This window comes from Carya illinoinensis, chromosome 3 (assembly GCF_018687715.1).
Source record: "Carya illinoinensis cultivar Pawnee chromosome 3, C.illinoinensisPawnee_v1, whole genome shotgun sequence".
NCBI classification, from domain to species: domain Eukaryota; kingdom Viridiplantae; phylum Streptophyta; class Magnoliopsida; order Fagales; family Juglandaceae; genus Carya; species Carya illinoinensis.
This window is the reverse complement of record NC_056754.1, coordinates 24,804,884-24,825,246: the sequence shown is the minus strand read 5'-3', so window position 1 is coordinate 24,825,246 and position 20,363 is coordinate 24,804,884. Positions and strand designations below refer to the sequence as shown.

At 33.9% G+C, this 20,363-nt stretch overlaps 2 protein-coding genes across 2 annotated transcripts; one reads left to right on the top strand and one right to left on the bottom strand.

The window, feature by feature from the left end:
- The first annotated feature begins 880 nt into the window (after nucleotides 1–880).
- Nucleotides 881–4,291, top strand: LOC122303918 (protein TIC 20-IV, chloroplastic). The gene is made up of 3 exons (XM_043115910.1): nucleotides 881–1,124; nucleotides 2,662–2,753; nucleotides 3,402–4,291. The coding sequence occupies exons 1-3, from the start codon at nucleotides 1,009–1,011 to the stop codon at nucleotides 4,055–4,057; spliced, it is 864 nt and encodes a 287-aa protein (XP_042971844.1). The 5' UTR covers nucleotides 881–1,008; the 3' UTR covers nucleotides 4,058–4,291.
- Nucleotides 4,292–5,813: 1,522 nt separating this feature from the next.
- Nucleotides 5,814–7,842, bottom strand: LOC122303917 (putative pentatricopeptide repeat-containing protein At1g03510). Its single transcript, XM_043115909.1, has one exon. It carries the CDS (start codon nucleotides 7,457–7,459, stop codon nucleotides 6,173–6,175), a length of 1,287 nt encoding a protein of 428 aa, XP_042971843.1. The 5' UTR covers nucleotides 7,460–7,842; the 3' UTR covers nucleotides 5,814–6,172.
- Nucleotides 7,843–20,363: the final 12,521 nt, after the last annotated feature.

Here is a 20,363-nt window from a genome sequence, read left to right as displayed (position 1 = left end):
CTAGTTTTATAGGTTCCGATCTAGTTTTTCGATTTTAGTATATTAAGTATATTAGTATTATTATATGTTTATAAAAAAAATATATGTTGAGAATTTATAAGGCGATAAAATGTATTTAATATATATTTTTATATTTATAAAATATAATTAAATAAATATTCATTTTTAAGATTAAAATGTTATGTTATAAACTATAATATATTATTTCATACATAATGATATATATAAAATTATATAAAATATAAAATATAAGATAATATTAAAAATTAATAAAATATATATAATTTGTAAATCAGTCTGGTATTGAAAAATATAAAATTAATTCTAAATAAAATTTAACTTATTTTTAAAATAAAAGAACCGATTTTAAACCATACTAGTTAGAGTATTGGTAATGGGTTATTTATCTTCATCTTCATCTTTGAATTTAAAGAATATGCCCTTAAAATGGTCTACATTTATTTATTCATATCTATAATTATAAATAACTATCTATAGTTCTTATTCAAAAATGAAGACCTCTTTTTCTTTTTTCAAACTATATTTTATTATTTTTTTCTCTCTTCCCAATTTTATATTTTCTCTCTTTTTCTCGCTTTTTTTTTTCTCTTCTCTCTTTTTATTATTTTATTATTATTTGATAAAAAAAATATATAATTTAATGTAAGAATTTTTTTCATATTAAAATTAATATTTAAAAGATATAATTATATATATAAAGATAAAAAATCCATTACCAATAACAAACTGGACAGTAGCAACCTGCCTGGGCCAAATCGGTTTCCGGTTTTTTAGTTTATTTTTATACCCAACTTCTACCGCCTTCAATGGGGTACGTACCGGAAAACTCAAACGATCAAGGGGCCAAGAAGAAATATTTTCAAATAGCTTTTCAGTCCCCAGGATATACATATATTCTCTATCTCGTAGTCTTTATATTCTTGCATGAGAAGCAAGCTGTGCTAGCTAGTCGGTCGGTGTCTCTAGACTTTTCGATACCCACCAGCCATGTCTGTTATGGCTGCAGGCGCCGCTCCCCCTGCAAGCAGCTCCCGTCTCCTCTTCAATCCTCCGCGTCGGCCTCTCCTCCCTCCCGCCGGCCTCTCTGCCTCCCTCCGTTTTAGGTGCGCTTCGTTCTAACTTTTTACTTTAGTTTTAGAAAAAACCAAACGCAGAAGGGAAAGAAAAAGGGAATCCGTTAAGATTCTCTACCCTTCTGTTATCTTTCAAATTTTTTTTTTACCCTTTTCTTTTTGGGTGCAGAACCGGTGTTTTCACTTTTCACAAATATGTTAGGTTTAGTAGGTAGAAATATAGGAATGATGAGGACTTCAAAGAATAGTTATAGATGGCTTGGTTTGCCCCCACATAATTTTACTTTCTTCTATTTTGTATCATTTCTCATGTTCGCACAATTATAATTGGTGTCCTTAAGATCGTATTCTAACATCCCGTTGACGTTTTGGAAAACTTAGTAACAAAAAGCCTTTTTTGGTTGATCATATAAAGGAGTATATTTGAATTTATACAACAGTGTATTTACTTAGAGCAGATTTTTGTTCGTAAAACTGACTGGACGATATTGAAAAATTCCCAACAAATTTGAATTTTTCCCCTGAGCGTGCACTAAAATCCGCTCTATTAGAATACGATGCAATCGAGTTTCAGTGTAGAGAAATATAGAACATATCAGCATATATAATTTCTAAATTTTGCCCTTTTACTTTGAAAATCATCATGCCGTTTTCGTTTTTCTGGATTTTTAATTTGTAACTAAAACGGAATGCTAATATGTTGATATAAATTTTAAAATCAAGCAGATCGAACATATTGTAGAATTGTGAGGGTTTGGACAGATTGATACAATAGCGCGTGGGGGGAAGATTTTAAAAACATCTTGAAGACATATAGGCAATTTAGGTTGTTTGACAGATTGTGGTTTAAATTTTTCTTGTCTTAATTTAGAAACAAAAGTTTTTCATTTTGTTTTTTGAATAAATTTTGACATTTGTTATGGTTTTCACTCTTGATATCATGATAGCATATTATTAAATTTGCATTCATTATCCGAAAGATCTACTCTCGGTTGTAATATGCATGAGCATTTTACATGATGGATGCTTTCATTCCTTCTAATGTTAATTGCCAATGACCAACCTATACTCCAAGAGTTATAAATCTATCGTATAGTTTGATGTTCAGCAAAGATGAATAGAGTTCATTATTCCTTCCTTTTACTTATCAAAAAAAAAAAAAAAGAATGAATAGAGTTCATACAGTTGGTATTGCCATTCATATTATTTGGCTATTGATTTATATGTTACATCTTGCATAGGATGCTGGCATTTTTTATACACGTTTTTTTATGGTTTGTGTGTTTTTGGGTTATCTATTCATTTCTACTCAGTTTAATAAAAGTTCATACTCAAGGCAGGAAAAATGTGGACACATACAGAGTGGCTGAATTTGTTTTTAGAGGACATAACTGCTTTTGAGTCTGCATAAATCCCTCCATTCTGTGGTTTCAGACAAATTTCAATAGAAATCCAACTAATTCTAGGATAGGGCAGGATGGTCTAATAAGATATAAGAGGGTCTCTTGCTCTGGATAATGGATTTCCAAATTATTTATTCTCGTGCTAATGTTGGTGTTTTTACCAGGTATAAAGATACAATTCCATTAAGATTTTCCAAGACCTGCAGGGTACATGAGCCCTTGGCCAGTTGTACAGTTGTTGCATGCAGATCTAAAGGTGTATTCATATCCTTCTTAGCTCTCTGTGTGACAAACTGAGTCAATCAATTATCAAGGGGAGGCCCAATTCCTTTTGATGATGAATGAGTTCTTAATGAGGCATCAGGCAGGCTAGACCCAAAGGAATCTGTCAAGTCTGGATTGAATCTTTTCTCTTTAAACCCAAAAAGCCAGTAGCTGATAAAAAAGACTCTCCCTCTCTCTAGCCTCCTCCCCTTTTCCTCATCCTCCTTTCGCTGCATAAGTTTTGAGCCTTAAAGATAAGAATGCTCATTGGGTACAGAAAATTAGAAACTAGTCTTGGAACCATTAAGAGAAATAGTATCATTTTGCAAGGGGAATTGGCTTCGGACTACCCTGTCAATCTCTTGCTTTATCCCCTGGTTCTTTCTTTTACCATCTGCCTTCAGGAGTGCTACTTCATTGAGAGAGGGAGGGTTGCTTACCTGGCTAATTCATTCCACATTTTTCATGTCTTCCAATAATCATATCTGACTGGTAAAAAAGTGATGGTTCTAATAAGGCACATCTAAATATCATAACCAAAGAACTATGTTGGTGGTGATATAGATCATTGATTATCATTGAATGTGGAACCTTCGAAAGATTATTGATAGTTTCTAATACCTAATCTTATGATCTGCAGGAATGTCATTCATACACTCTGCTGCATCATCTAAGCTTTTAGGTGGGGAACAAATTGGGCTGTCACCTGCAATTCCTGTGTTACCAAGACAAAGAAAAGCTCTAACACCCGTGCGAGCATCCAAAAATAATCCATTCAGTTATCGCCTTCCAATAATGAATGAGAAGCCGGAATGGTGGTATAGAATTTTGGCATGTGTTCCATATCTTTTAGCTTTGCAGATGTCTGACACAGCATTTTATGTCCTACCTTTCCTTGAACGCTACGAAGTCCTCGAGAGTTTGTATTATTATATCCCAGGAGCCGTTAGGAGGTTACCTTGGTGGTTCAACTTTGCACATTTCTACCTTGCATACTTAGGAGTGGTGAGGAATAATAAGTGGCCTCATTATTTGAGATTCCACGTAGCAATGGGCTTCTTATTAGAATCCGCGCTGATGGTGGTTGTGAATTCAAGCAATCTAATGCCCCTTATACACTTCCAAGGTACGTTTGGGTTATACTATTGGGCAGCTGTTGGATTCATATATATTGTTGTCATGTTGGAGTGTGTAAGGTGTGCTCTTGCTGGTACGTATGTTAAACTCCCATTGATCAGTGATAGTGCATTTATTCACACACTTTTCAGAGTAGGGGGATATCAGAGGCCTTTCTAGTAAGTGGTATCAAGTCCTGTAAAATGGGGTTTTGGGGAGGGCCTCCCCCATTGTGTAGCCCAATATGTTCGACAATAAAGGGGTGGAAAGAGAGAAAATAAAGATGCTAAAATTTGTTTTTCTTTCATTTCATGTTGTTGTTTTATTGTTGGAACCATGATGTCTTGAAACTATGATAATTAGACTTGGTGTTTATTTGAGAAGTGATTAGTAAAGGAAAATTGGATTGCGTAACATAATCTTCCTTGATGCATATTATTCGATCAGACTGTGTTGAGGATAGTATATATACATCTGATACTGTGAGTTGTAATATTGGCAAAGCCGTCTTATGTTACTGCACTTTTTTCCAATACATGAGCTGAACGATTTGCATCTCTTTGCACATGACAAACATAACACTCGTGAAGGTTTTTAAATAGTGTTTTTGTGTCTTCAATTAACTGTCCACCCTGCATAGACTTGGATCTGCCCCTTGTCGCTCTTTTACAATCTGCAGCGAATCCAAAGGGCGTTGGAACTTGTAAAATTGAAATGTGTGTTGAGTTCATGTATTTCTTTATCATAGAGTATACACATGGTTGTAACTGAGTTAAGGCTTAAGATTACCGTGTTCTTCACTCTGTCTTGCAATTGTTTGGAGTGGTACATGGATATTATGAATTTGAGTATTAATCATGCAAGGACTTAAAAAAATACTCGTTTAAGCATTTAACCTGGAAATTGGCTCGAGCAATGGACGGAAAAAAACTCAAAAAGGGTCTTGTGTTTCCCATAGAAAATGCTTCCTACACGATGTTAAGGTAAGCCGGCTGTAATATCCTGGTAGAGCTATTTGAGGTCGCTAAAGCATGCAAACTATTAAACTAATGATTGCATTTAGTTTGACCATGAGACTGTCAACATTGAAGCCTGAACGACTCGTCTGAGTTGTCTAAACTGGTTAGCAGAAGAATGAGGAGGTAATTTGATCTAATTGAGTGAGATATGGAATTCGACCACACACTTCACAAATCCTTCTGAAACGCAACGAACAAATCTGCAAGCAGGTAACTGCAGAGCAAGTACTTGAAGTCAGTGATAAACCTTTCATAGCCAACTGTGTAGGACCTAGTAAAGCATCGTAATCAAACAGATGAAGATTCAATGTTTGCAGTTTTCTTTGGAATTAAATATTTTTCCCCTGCAGATACGGTGTTTTCTTGGTCGAAATATGGAGGTAAATGGGTTGTACAATTGGTAGGTAGCCTGCAATGCATGGGGTTGACATGTTATGACAAGCAAAATCTTTGGATGGCCAACAAGTAGAAAAGATAAAAATAAAGTTTAAAAATTACACAAGACATTAAGATTTAAGTGGTTTTCACACGACCTGGCCATCAAACTTGGAGACGTCTTGCCATAAAGTAAAGACATGCATTCAATGCCTTCAAACACAATAGATGCCCCCTTAAACGAGTCGATTAAAAAAGATAACTGAGTTAAATTGTTGAACAATCCCTTAAAGCACTTTACTTTCAATCATTAGCTTTTGAATAATGTTATCTGCTTTATGCCGACGTAAGTTGGTTATCAGTTCGGAGGGATTTGGGGAGAGGATCCCTATGAAACAGGGGGTTCCGGGGATGTGCCCCTAAAAAAAAAGTTAAAGAAAACGTATTAAATGGTTACAAGAACAAATGCAAACAACTTGTGCATATACTATCAGCACGAACGCTCTCACAATAGTAAGTGCAGGAAAAGAGTAAGCAACCTAGCGGGTGAAAGGTAGAGATGCAAGGCCTCTACTTCTTAACCTTACCTTAGAATGAAGTAAATGACGTAAGTTGCTTATATTTGAAAATTTCAGGAGAGATGACAAGTTGCAACCAAAACGGAAATCTTTTCTGTAAAGAATTGCATATTTACAAACAGGTTCAAATATATCTCAGGCATATTTGCTGTCAGAGGAACAGGTTGTAATTTCAGTTGTATCTTCATATTTCTGATTGCAGCTGTTTCTCTATCACGACGTGAATATCAAATGGAAGCTTTAGCCGACCGCCCAGAGTGATGTGTGCCCCTGACGTTTATCCCTCCTTTGTCGAGGAAAAAAAGGCTCAAAAGTCACTCTTATCAGTCCTGATACACCACCCAACTACTACCAGGGGCAGCCTTCACTCCCCTCTTCTTCATTTCTCTTCTCATCCTTTCTGCTTCCTCGTGTCTCCCTAGACTGGCATATATGCCACCCAACAGTACATAGTTGGCAGGATTATCGGGTTCAATCTCAGACAAAGCTTTTCCTGCAATCTCCGCTAGCTCAAAATCTCCATATGTTCGACATGCCCCCAAAAGAGCACCCCAAGCTTTTGCAGTCACCTTAACTGGCATTTCTAGTATTACCTGATATGCTTCGTGTAATCTCCCAGCTCTGCTCAACACATCCACTAAGCATGAATAGTGATCACTACTTGCTTCCACGCCATATTCCGTTCGCATTCGAGCAAAGTAATCCAATGCTTCGTCAGCTAAACCCGCATGGCTACAAGCTTTCAGTACACCAAGAAAGGCTATGTCATCAGGCTTTACTCTAGCCAATTCCATCTGCTGAAAAATATCCAGCGCAATTCTGGCCTCCCCATGAAGTGCGTATGCTGATATCAAGCTGCTCCATGCAACCACATCTCTTTCCTTCATACCTCCAAACACATTTTGAGCATGTACGAGACACCCACATCTGCCGTAGGCCTCCACTAGGCCACTACTCAACTGGGTATGAGAGTCAATATCATGCCTAATTGCATAGCTGTGAAGTTCCTTAATCAGATTCAATGCTGCTAAAGCAACACAAGCGGGTAACAAAGCAAGAAGCGTAATCGGATCTGGCTTCAACCCCATTTCTCTCATTCGCCGATAAAACTGAATCGCCTTAAATGACCCATCAGCCAAACCTACGGAACCCGCTATGATGGAGTTATAAGTTGACGCATTGGGTGCAACGTCCATAACTTCAAATAATCTCAAAGCATCAGGAACACAATTACAACGAGTATAAATTGATATCATAGCATTCCACACGACAACAGTTTTGTTAGGGATTTCATCAAACAGCTGGCGCGATGAGTAAATTGAGACGCATTTACCATACATGTCGACGAGAGCGCAAGCGACAAATGGATTTGACAGGAATGAGGATTTGGCAACATGGGCATGGATGGAGGTACCAAGTTGCGGGCGATGGATAGCTGAGCAAGACTTAAGGACGAGAGATAAGACATGGGGATCGGGAGCAAGGGCCAGGGAGGCATGCATGTGGTGAAAAGCAGCAAGAGCACGCTCATGATGGCCTTGGTTGACGTGCGAGGACAGCAGCTTGGTTAAGGAAAGGAGGCGCATGAAGTTTGATGTGTATGAGCCCATTTTGGTTAAATTCTGGGGTTATGGGCCTTGGAGGGAATGCTTTATTAAACCGGCGAGTCTAAACAATCTAGTCCAAGTCCTGCTCTATAAAGTACAACTGAATCGCCTCTCGCAAAACGTCCTGGCCTCGTTGCCACTTCCGGCGAGGTAACCCATAAACTCTAACCCCTCCCCCTCACCCTCTGTTTCCCTCTGGGAACTTTTTCTTCCATAATTTCTTCCTTTTTTTGGGTGCTTAAGAGAGTTGGAAACACGATGAATTGAAAATATAGAGTGGCCTCTTCTATTCTGGGGACTCGGACTTGGGTTGAGCATGTCCAATTCCTCACCCAGGATAAACTTTTGTGACTATTCGACTTTACGCTAGCTGAGGTTCTCACTTTTTAGATTAATTAAATAAGGAAAATGCTAAATGTACTTTAAAAAATCATCTTAGCATGAATCAAACAATTCCTCACCCAGGAGAAACTTTTGTGACTATTTGACTTTACTTCTCCACATGTATTGATAGATTGAAAATTATGAAATTTAAAATTTAAAATTTCAATTTTAAAAGAAAATTAAGAAAATAAATCTTGTAAGTAAAAGTGTAAATTAAACAAAGAGTAAAGTGTAAATATATATAGCACTACTCATTAAACAAAGAGTAAGTCAATGAATCCTTAAGATTTTATGTTCTTATTCGGAACGTTTAATGAAATAGGATGGTTGCATTTGCTGGTTTGACTTTGATATGCGGTGCAAAGATGTGCAACTCGTGATGGATGTTGCAAAGGAACCCATTTCACCATTTTTCTGATTGTAGTCAGTTCCGTATGATTGTCTTTGTTAATATATAAAGAAAAAAGCTTTGTTCAACCGGCCTGTGCAATCACTGGATAATCTCCACATTATTTAAATAAAACTGTATGTTTTAATTGAAGCTTGGCACTGAGATGAACCATGCATGGTCTTCTCCTTTAATGAAACGGTATGTTTCATTTAAAGTCAAAATATACTATTTTTACCCTCTTCTCCTTCTATTCGATGGTCTTCTCCCTTCTCATTCCAAATTTTTTCGTTTTGTGTGTTCCCTTCTCCCTAAAAAACACATCGATTTCTACCACTAAAAAAATTAAGCCTCACCATAGAGAATTTGTGCGTGCTTTTCTATGTTAAATTTTGGCTATATTTCTTTCCTCTACTTTCTCATTGCCATTTTCATTAGAATTTGTCAATCTTAATTTTGTGTATAGGATAAGAAAAGCAAAAATATGTGGATGTCTTTTCAGGAAAGTATAAACTAATAAGAAATACAAATAAGGTAAAACGCCAAAATGATATCTGCCACTCAAAAATTAAGTTGTCATGATTTATGTAAATTATATAAACTGTAAATGTAAAATAAGTAGGCAATTCAAGGTGCCTATAGCCTCCACAATTACGCAAATGTTGGATGAAACTCATTGACTTCATTGATTTACTTACATAACTTTAAACAAAGGAATACAAACTGACCCACTACAGGATACGGTTACAACAGCCCACAAGATGGCCCACGTTCACCATAACCCATTTAAAACAATTAGCCCACTATAGAAGACTCGGTCAAGCCTTATAAGAAAATAAACAAGATAAAATACCCCTTAACTTAAACAAAAGACAACGTAACTCTAACCCTAGACAATACTTGGATATTCACTAAGTCCTTTTGTTCTTCTTCAGCCGCCACACATAATAGAGATCCCCTTCCTTAGAAGACCTAGCCCACAAGGTCTAGGCAGCACCTTTTTAGAGTTTCCAAATCTTTCCAAGTTGTGTCCATTTCCATGGTTCCCTTCTAGTGACCTAAAACCTCTAATCCATCTCGATTCCCTTTCCTTAAAAGCCTTTGTCGCAGCACCTTCTCTGGTTCCGGTACAAGGGTTCCTTCTTGGGTCACAATCAAAAGAGATGGCAAGAGTACCACTCCCACTCCTAACTGCCTTTTTAAGCAAGAAGCATGAAAAAGGGGTAAATTAGTGAATTTGTGGGCAGCTCAAGTTCATAAGCAACTTTTCCAATTCGACACAGAATCTTGAATGGACCCATAATATTTTGGAGCAATCTCGAGGTTGCTTCTCATCGCTACAGACATCTGTCGGTAGGGTCACAACCTAAGGGAAACCCACTCTTCTTCCTTGTACTCTCAGTATGTCCTTTTTTTATTTGTAAAAAATTTCATTTTGACTTGTGCTTCTCGCAGGTTTTCGCGAACCAAGGCAGCAATGAAATATCTGCTTCGAAGCTCTTAATCTATGGCTTGTACTCTTGTTGATCCCGGCTCATATTGCAACATACGGGAAGGAGGTTGTCCATACACTACTTCATACAGTGAGATATTTATAGTAGAATGAGTAGTGTTTTAAGAATACATTGCCAAAGATAACCACAATGTCCAATCTTTTGTCCTGAGTAATACTTCTGTGCCACTTATTCTTTACATTTCCTTCTAGAAATTGCTAGTAAATACTGGATGAGAGATCACTAACTATTGTTTGTAGGAATTCGTGTAGCTTGAATATGTTCTCTATGAAAACCCTAGCAACAGTAAGGCTGTGTATGATTTAGAGTCATAAAGTGTGCATACTTACTCAATCTGTCTATTACCACCATTATGACAGTCTTTCGACCTGAGTGTGGTAACCCTTCAATAAAATCCATACTAATATCATCCTAATTCTTTGAAGGAATTGGCAAAGGATGAAGCAACTCCACATGATGGATGGTATCAACCTTATTCCTTTGGCATGCATCACATTCTCGCACAAATGCTCGGACATCACTTCTTAATCCAGGCCAGAAAAACTCCCTTTTTATTCTAGCATGTGTTTTATGCATCCCTATGTGGTCTCCTAATGGACTATTGTGTAATTGCTACAAGATCTATTTCTAGAATGGTACCATGGTGTCGAGATGAAGCCTCCCTTTGTAGAAGAGTAAATCATTCCAGACTTGATAACGAGATGAGTCCAAGATCCCCTAATGCTAGTGGCTTATTAGCTACTACAACTGGGGTCTTGGGGGTAAGCCTTCTTTAACTTTTCTATCCACTGTGTTTGCAATATACTAATTGCTTGAGGTTGCATGGTTGGTTGTTTGGTTTTTTCTGTGATGAAGTTGTGTGGTTAGTTGTTGGTTTGGTTTGTGATGAAGTTGTGTGGCTGGTTGTTAGTGGTGTTTGGTAGATTGGTGGTAGGGATGGTTTCGAGTTGGTTTGGTGAGTGTATTCTGGAAAGAGCATTTGCTATAGTGTTGGTTTTACCACTTTTGCACTCTATTGAAAATCATACCCGAGCAACTTCAATACCCATTTCTGCTGGGCTCGAGTCCCCATTTTATTCTAACAAATATTTCCAAGCTTGCTGATCAGTGCAAACCTTGAAAGTTTGTCCTAAGTAGGGGTGTAAAAAATAATTGGTGAACTGGTAAACTGGATCGGACCAAACCGATGGGATCAGTCCAGTTCTGAGTTTGGTTTGGTCTGGTACCTGTTTTATTTTTCTTAAAACCGGTCAAAATCGATTCGGTTCTAATTTTTCTTTTTCTAAAACTGGACTGGACCGGTTTATATATATATGTATATTTTAATTTTTTCTAATTATATATATAATATATAATTATATATAAAATAGTTTTTTATTATATGATAAATTACTAATTAATATAATATTAAATTTTAAAATCTTATATCATTTTGTTTATTGTATTAATAGTTATACTAATATTATATAGTGCATATTAATAGTTATATTAATATTATATCACTATATATTATAATATTCTATAATATATCACTATAGTTTATAATAAAATTATAATATATATTATAATATACTACAATATATTATCACTATAGTATTATATTATATATATATATATAATATAGTACATTAAAACCGAAAAATCAAACCGAACTAGATCGAAAATAGGTAAAACCGGAATACTGATTTAGGAGTGTAACCAGTACGTAATCAATTTTGAAAAATGCGAAACTAGAATATACCAGTTAGTTCCTAAATTTTATCCAAAACCAAGCCGGTTATACCCCTAGTCCTAATAGATAGTGACTCCATTTTCGTACAACCATAACTAATGTCAATAATTCTTTCTCATAAGTAGATATGTTCATATTCTTACCCCTAAGTACTTGGCTGAGATATGCAATTGGCTACCTTTCCTATATTATAATTGCTCCTAAAGCTTCCCTTGATGCATCACATTCCACAATAAAAGTGTTGCCCAGATGACTAACACAAGAGGGGAGGTGAATTGAGTTGTATTAATAAAATAACAATTATAAATCAACTATATAATATAAAATATAAACAAAATATGAAATAATAATAAATATAAAGAGTAAGGGTAAGAGAAAAGCAAACTCAGTATGTTAACGAGGTTCGGCCCCACTGCCTACGTCCTCGCCTCAAGGTACCCATTGAGGATTCCCAAATTCACTATTCAAACTCTTTCAGGTGGAGATAGAAACCTATTATACCTTTGAACAACACCATTATAAAGGATCCGTGTAGAACACCCTCTATACTTGCAATCACCTTACACGTGGTGATTCAAGTATTCAACTATTCTCCATGTAGAATACTTTCTACACGCACAAGGGTTATACATACCTTTTTTCTGATACAAGAGCTGATAGTGGGTAGGTTATCAGAAAACACTCATCAATAAGTGAAATAAGAACAATACAGCGCAAACTATATCTCTCAAAATGAACAAAAATTAAGGCTCAATGTTTAGAAAAGAAATAATGAAAGTTTTGAATGAATGTTGTATACTCTTGGTGTTGTTAATGTGAAGCTCTCAAATGATCTATTTATAGACATATAAGACTTCATATTCAAATTTAAAAAGATTCACATGTCAAAGACAACATCATTCTCTTTTTCAAAAAAATCAAACCTAATCTTTTACTTTTGGCATATGACAAAAGGAGCACACTTTTCTTTTCAAAAAATTTAAACATAATCTTTTATATTTTGCATATGACAAAAGGAGCACACTTTCCTTTTCAAAAAATTCAAACCTAATCTTTTACTTTTTGCATATGACAAAAGGAGCACACTTTCCTTTTCAAAAAATTTAAACCTAATCTTTTACTTTTTGTATATGACAAAAGGAGCACACTTTACTTTTTAAATTTTTCAAACAAAATCATCTACCTTTTACATAAGTCAAAAAAAGTATCAATCACTTTTGAAAATATTCAAATAAAACATGCACATGTGAAAGATGACAATCAATCATTTTTAATATTTTCAAATTTTAACCCTTTAATCAAGGCATGCACATGTAAAAGATGACAATCAATCATCTTTCAAAATTTTTAAATTTAATTTTCAAAAGTATTCATGCACATGTAGAAAATGTATTTTAATGCTTTATGATAAAATATTAATTTTGAACATTAATCCTAATTTTGAATTTTGAAGAGATTTACAACATTACTCTATAACTTTAATATGAACTTGTTCCCTTCTTTCTCATGCTTGTTTCCTTGATGTGCTTGACTCCATTGTGTAGACAACTTGAGTTTGAGACTTCTTTATTCTTTGAATTCATTTGTTATCATCAAAATTCATGTGTAGATATATAATTACATAAATCTTGAAACTTTGGGTTCAACAATCTCCCATTTTTTGATGATGACAAATACTTGATAAAACCTGAAACCTGTATTGATACTTAAACTCCCCCTAAGAATGTGCGTTAGTTTTTCAAGTAAAAATATAAATATAATTCCAAGCATATATAATAAGTTTAGCAATTCAAACAATGTTAATGTTCTAGTTTAACACTTATCTCCCTTTTGGCATCATTAAAAAGGATCCAGAACAAGTAAATATACTGAAGAAAACGGTGCGTTAGTAGATACTGTAGATAGTTGAAAAAAAATTAGATCCGTCCGTGACCCGACAAGTGTGGCTGGAGATTTGAAAAAAAGGCGCCTAATGCTGTTGACAAACGAGATTGAAGGCTCTGAGTTTCTAAAAAAATGTCATTTTTACCGATCGAGAAAAAATACATTGCTCTTTGACTTGGATGATAGCATGTCTTGTTCTTTATGCTATCTCTATAAAATCAGTCCTGAAGTTCATCCAATCCGCATCAAGTTTTCTTCTCATCTCTATAACTCATCTGCATTCTTTCAACATTCTCGTTTTAAGCTTTCTATTCTTTTCTCAATGGCTTATTCTTTTAACATTTCTCTAGATCCATCCATGAGGCATTCTGCATCTCAACCTCCTGTCTTTTCTGCAGCTGTCATTGGTGCCATGTTGCAGCAAGAAAATAATAATCTGACTAATAAGTCAGATTCTGATGTTATTTATGACTTGGTGAGTCTTAGGACTCGCTACTCTTCCTCTATTGTTGCTTTTTCCCAGCGGCTACAAGTCAAAAATCATGAAGTTGAAAAGTTCAAAGAACAAATTGTTGTATTTCAACGAATTGTTCAAGAGTCTCACACAAGGGAATGAATCATTCAGCAGAAGAATAAACAGTTGAAATCTTTATTATATTCTTCATTCTGCTTGTCGGTTCCCATGGATAAGAATGACATGATATTGTATGAAGAGAATGAGCGTCTCAAACATGAGGCTAAGAATCTCAAGTTTATGTAAAAGTATTTAAAAAATTTATCTTTATTTTTATTGACTCTGGTCTATCTTTTAAGAGATATTCATAGCATGCATAATACCTATTTCTCTTCTGATCATACATAATCTATCTTCTGGTAAAGGTTTTGTGAAAATATCTGCTAACTAATCGTGTGTGTTTGTGAATTCTAGTACTATATTGCCTTTCTGCACATGATCTCGAAGAAAATGATATCTTATTTCAATATGCTTAGTTCTAGAATATTGTATTGGGTTCTTTGAAAGATTTATAGCACTTGTATTATCACATTTGATTGAAATGTGGTTATACATGAGTTTAAAATCTCCAAGTTGTTGCTTCATGTAGAGAACTTGAGCAGAACAACTACTCGTAGCAACATATTCTGCCTCAGCAGTAGATAGTGTAACAGAATTTTGTTTTTTACTAAATCAGGAAATTACTGCATGACCTAAGAAATGGCATGCTCCACTAGTGCTTTTTCGATCTATTTTACAGCCAGCATAATCTACATCTGTGTAGCTGATTAGATCGAAAGATGTGTGCTTAGCGTACCATAATCCTAGGTTAATTGTACCACTAAAATATCTAAGAATGCACTTAACTGCAATTAAATGTGATTCTTTTGGAGATGATTGAAAGCGTGCACATAAGCACATACTAAACATAATATCTGGTCTACTAGCTGTTAAATATAATAAGCTACCAATCATACCTCGATATATCTTCGAGTCAACTGGCTTACCGGATTCATCTTTATCAAGTTTAGTTGATGGGCTCATTGGTATTCCAATTTCTTTAGTATATTCTATCCCAAACTTCTTCAGTAATTCCTTAATATATTTTGATTGATTGATGAATATTTCACTTTTTACTTGCTTAATTTGCAATCCGAGAAAGAATGTAAGTTCTCCCATCATCCTCATCTCAAATTCTTCATGCATAGTCTTAGCAAAAACTTGACACATATTTTTATTAGTAGCACCGAATATTATATCATCAACATAAATTTGAATCAAAAGAATATCATCATTTTCATATTTAATGAAAAGAGTCGTGTCGATTTTTCTTTTTGAAAAACCTTGTTCAATCAAGAAACCACTAAGTCTCTCGTACCAAGCTCTAGGAGCTTGTTTAAATCCATATAGTGCTTTTGTGAGTTTGAAAATATGATTTGGAGAAATATGATTTTCAAAAACTGGAGGTCGCTCAACATATGCCTCTTCATTTATAAAACCATTTAAGAAAGTACTTTTAACATCCATTTGAAAAAGTTTGAAATCTTTATAACAAGCATATGCAAGTAGCATTCGAATAGCTTTTAATCTTGCGACAGGTGCATATGTCTCATCATAATCGATTCCTTCTTCTTGATTAAAACCTTGGGCTACAAGTCGAACCTTATTTCTAGTAATGACTCCGGACTCATCTTTCTTGTTTCTAAAAACCCATTTTGTTCCAATAATAGTATGATTTTTGGGTTTAGGAACAAGTGTTCAAACATCATTTCTTTCAAATTGATTCAACTCTTCTTGCATAGCTAGAATCCAAGATTCATCAAGAAGTGCATCATCAATATTTTTGAGTTCAATTTGAGATAGAAAAGCAGTATGATTGCAAATATTTCTAAGAGATGATCGAGTACTTATACCTCGTGAAGGTTCTTTCAAAATTTGTTTTACTGGATGATCTTTCACAAATTTCCACTGTTTGGTTGCATCTTGTATTAAATTTTGATGATCTTTCCTGATGGCTCCATGTTGAACTTCCTCTATTGTTTTCTCTTTGTTGAGATTGAGACTTTCCGTATTATTTATACCTCCTGTTTCTTCATCAATAGATTTCTTAAAAAGTGGAGAATTAGATTCATCAAATACTACATACATAGATTCTTGTACAGTCAAAGTCCTTTTATTGAATACTCTATAAGCTTTACTATTAGTAAAATACCCAATAAAGATACATTTATCAGATTTTGCATCAAACTTGCCTAAATTATCTCTGTCATTCAAAATAAAACATTTGCATCCAAATACATGAAAGTAACCAATTTTGGGCTTTTTCTCATTCCAAAGCTTATAGGGGGTTTTATCTAATTTAGACCTTAGCATAACTTTATTTAAAACATAACATGCAGTACTTACCGCTTCGGCCCAAAAATAACTAGGCAAATTGTTCTCATTGAGCATTGTTCTTACCATTTTTTGAAGAGATCTATTTTTCCTCTCTACTACCCTATTTTGTTGAGGAGTTCGATGAGCAGAAAAATTATGCACAAAACCATTTTCATCACAAAATATTTCAATATTTTTATTAACAAACTCTTTTCCCCTATCACTTTAGATACTTGAAATAGTATAGCCTTTTTCATTTTGAATTCTCTTGCATAACTTGGTAAAGGCATTATGTGCCTCATCTTTATGAGCAAGAAAGATGACCCAAGTATATCTAAAGAAATCATCAACAATAACAAATGCATAATATTTTTCTCCTAGACTTGCAACTCTATTTGGTCCAAAAAGATCCATGTGTATCAGTTGCAATGGTATAGTAGTGGAAATATGTTTCTTAGTTTTAAAAGAAGTTTTTGTTTGTTTACCAAATTGGCATGCATCACAAATTTTGTCTTTAAGAAAATTTGTTTTTGGTAAACCTCTCACAAGATCATTTTTTGAAAGTTTGGAAATAAGTTCCATGTTGGCATGACCTAATCTTCTATGTCATAGTCAACTAGTTTCATTTTGAGCTGAAAAGCAAATAGCATATTGTGGGGTAATTTCTTCAAAATCGATTGTATAAACATTATTGTTTCTAAAAATAATAAAACAAATATTACAATCATGATCATTCAAAATAATGTACTTATCCATTTTGAAAGTAATTGTAAATCCTTTATCACATAATTGACTTAGGCTCAAAAGATTATGTTTTAGACTTTCAACAAGTAGAACATCTTCAATTATGAAAGAAGATTCATTACCAATTTTACCTATTCCCACGATTTTCCCTTTCGGGTTGTCTCCAAATGTCACATGTCCTTCTTCTTTAGATCTAAGATCAAAGAACTTAGTCTTGTCTCCCGTCATATATCTTGAACATCCACTATCTAAAAACCACTTATTTTTGCTTGTGGATGACTTCATGCATACCTATAAAAACAATTAAAATAATTTTTCTTGGTACCCAAGTTCTTTGGGTCCTTTATTTATTAGTATTAGAAGAAACAAGATTTTTAAGTACCCATATAGCCCTAATAGTTATTGTATGATTTCTTCTAATAGGACAAGTATAATAATTATGACTATTTCTATTACAGAAATTGCAAATAGCATGTGACATATATGAAGAACTTGAATGATTATAATAATATTTTTTTCTGACAAAATTATTTTTATGAAAAGAATTTTGATTATTGGTCTTTGATATAGAAGGATTATCAAAGAAATTTTTATAAGGTTTGTATTTTTGTTTTGGCATATATCCTAAATCTGCCTTGTCAAAAACACATTTTTGACTACCAAGAAGTTTTTCAAAATTTCTTTTTCCATTCGTAAAGTTTTCAATAATATTTTCTAAATCGGTTTTTTTCTTCTTCAATTCAAGATTTTCATCTTTCAAAATGATACTTTCTTTTCTTAAAATATCAATTTCATTTGTTAAAGAAAAAATTTTCTTTTTCAAAGCAGTATATTTGATACCCAATTTTTCAAATTCCTCATAAACCTCTTCTAAAATATTTTGCAATTCTTCATATGAAGGATCTTCAATATTATCAAGATTTGTTAACTCAATGTCATCTTTAACCATAAGACAAAGATTTGTTGATTCTCCATTGCTTGCTTCACTATCTGAACTACTTGAATCATCATCCCATGTAGCTTTCACTGCTTTCTTGCCCTTGTTTCGATCTTTCTTTAGCAGAGGACAATCTGGCTTAATATGACCAGGGTTATTGCATTTATAACAAATTAAAGTGTCATTTTTACCTGAATCTTTCTTGGAAAACTTTTTGAATGATTTTCTCGGAGGAATTTTATTTTTCTTTAAGAACCTTTGAATTCTTCTTGTTATCATTGCAACTTCTTCATCTTTGTCTTCATTTTCCTCATCTTCATCACTTTCACTTTCATGAGGAACAACTTTAAGTGCCAAGCTCTTCTTTGGCTTTCCTTCTTCTTCTCCTCTTTTCAATGTGTACTCATGGGTGATAAGTGACCCGATGAGTTCATTCACTTCGAGCTTCTTGAGGTCTCTAGCTTCAAGAATCGCTGTAATTTTTTATTCCCAGCGTTTTGGTAGAGAGTTGAGAATTTTTCTTACTATCTTCACCTTGGAATAAATTTTGCCAAGAGCTGTCAAGCTGTTTATGATGTTAGTAAAATGAGTATACATACTAGAAATAGATTCATCATCATTCATCTTAAACATTTCATATTCATAAGTAAGAATATAAATTTTTGATTCCTTGACTTGCGAAGTTCCTTCATAAGTAACTTCCAAATTATCCCAAATTTCTTTTGCCGTAGCACAAGTCATTATTCTATTAAACTCATTTCCATTGAGAGCATTTAATAATAAATTCATAGCAGTTAAATTCAAAGTATAAAGTCTATCATCTTCACGATCAAACTCTTCTTCTTCCTTTTTGACTTTTACTCCATCAACCACTTTTGTTGGAATATAAGGTCCATTTACAATACATTTCCAGATTTCTCGACCTTGAGCCTGAAGGAATATTCTCATTCTAACTTTCCAGAATGAGTAGTTATCTCCACAAAAGAGTAGAGGCCGACTGCTAGATTGACTTTCACCAAATGAAACTGAAATGTTAGCCATAAGATCTTAATTCAAAAGATAGTTAATCTTATAATAGAGCTCTTAGCTCTGATACCAATTGTTACCTAGATGACTAACACAAGAGGGAGGGTGAATTGAGTTGTATTAAAAAAATAACAATTATAAAGCAAATATATAATATAAAATATAAACAAAATATGAAATAACAATAAATATAAAGAGTAAGGGTAAGAGAGAAGCAAACTCAATATGTTAACGAGATTCAGCCCCACTACCTACGTCCTCGCCTCAAGCTACTTCTTGAGAATTTTCAAATTCACTATTCAACCTCCTTCAAGTGAAAATAGAAATCTATTACACCTTTGAACAATATCGCTACAAAGGATCCGTGTAGAATACCCTCTACACTTACAATCACTTTACACGTGGTGATTCAATTATTCCCCGTGTAGAATACTTTCTACACGCACAAGGGTTATAAATACATTTTTTCTGATACAAGAGCTGATAGTGGGTAGGTTATCAGAAAACACTCATCAACGAGTGAAATACGAACAATACAGCGCAAACTATATCTCTCAAAATGAATAAGGATTAAGGCTCAATGCTTAGAGAAGAGAGAATGAAAACTTTGAATGAATGTTGTATGCTCCTGGTGTTGTTAATGTGAAACTCTCAAATGATATATTTATAGGTATATGAGATTTCATATTCAAATTTAAAAAGATTCACATGTCAAAGACAACATCATTTACTTTTTCAAAAAAATCAAACCTAATCTTTTACTTTTGGCATATGACAAAAGGAGCACACTTTCCTTTTCAAAAAATTCAAACATAATCTTTTACTTTTTGCATATGACAAAAGGAGCACATATGACAAAAAGAGCACACTTTCATTTTCAAAAAATTCAAACCTAATCTTTTACTTTTTGCATATGACAAAAAGAGTACACTTTCCTTTTCAAAAAATTCAAACATAATCTTTTACTTTTTGCATATGATAAAAGGAGCACACTTTCCTTTTCAAAAAATTCAAACCTAATCTTTTACTTTTTGCATATGACAAAAGGAGTACACTTTCCTTTTCAAAAAATTCAAACCTAATCTTTTACTTCTTGTATATGACAAAAGGAGCACACTTTACTTTTCAAAATTTTCAAACAAAATCATCTACCTTTTGCATAAGTCAAAAAAAGCATCAATCACTTTTGAAAATATTTAAATAAAACATGCACATGTGAAAGATGACAATCAATCATCTTTAATATTTTCAAAATTTAACCCTTTAATCAAGGCATGCACATGTAAAAGATGATAATCAATCATCTTTCGAAATTTTCAAATTTAATTTTCAAAAATATTCATGTACATGTGGAAAATGTATTTTAATGCTTTATGATAAAATATTAATTTTGAGCATTAATCCTAATTTCGAATTTTAAAGAGATTTA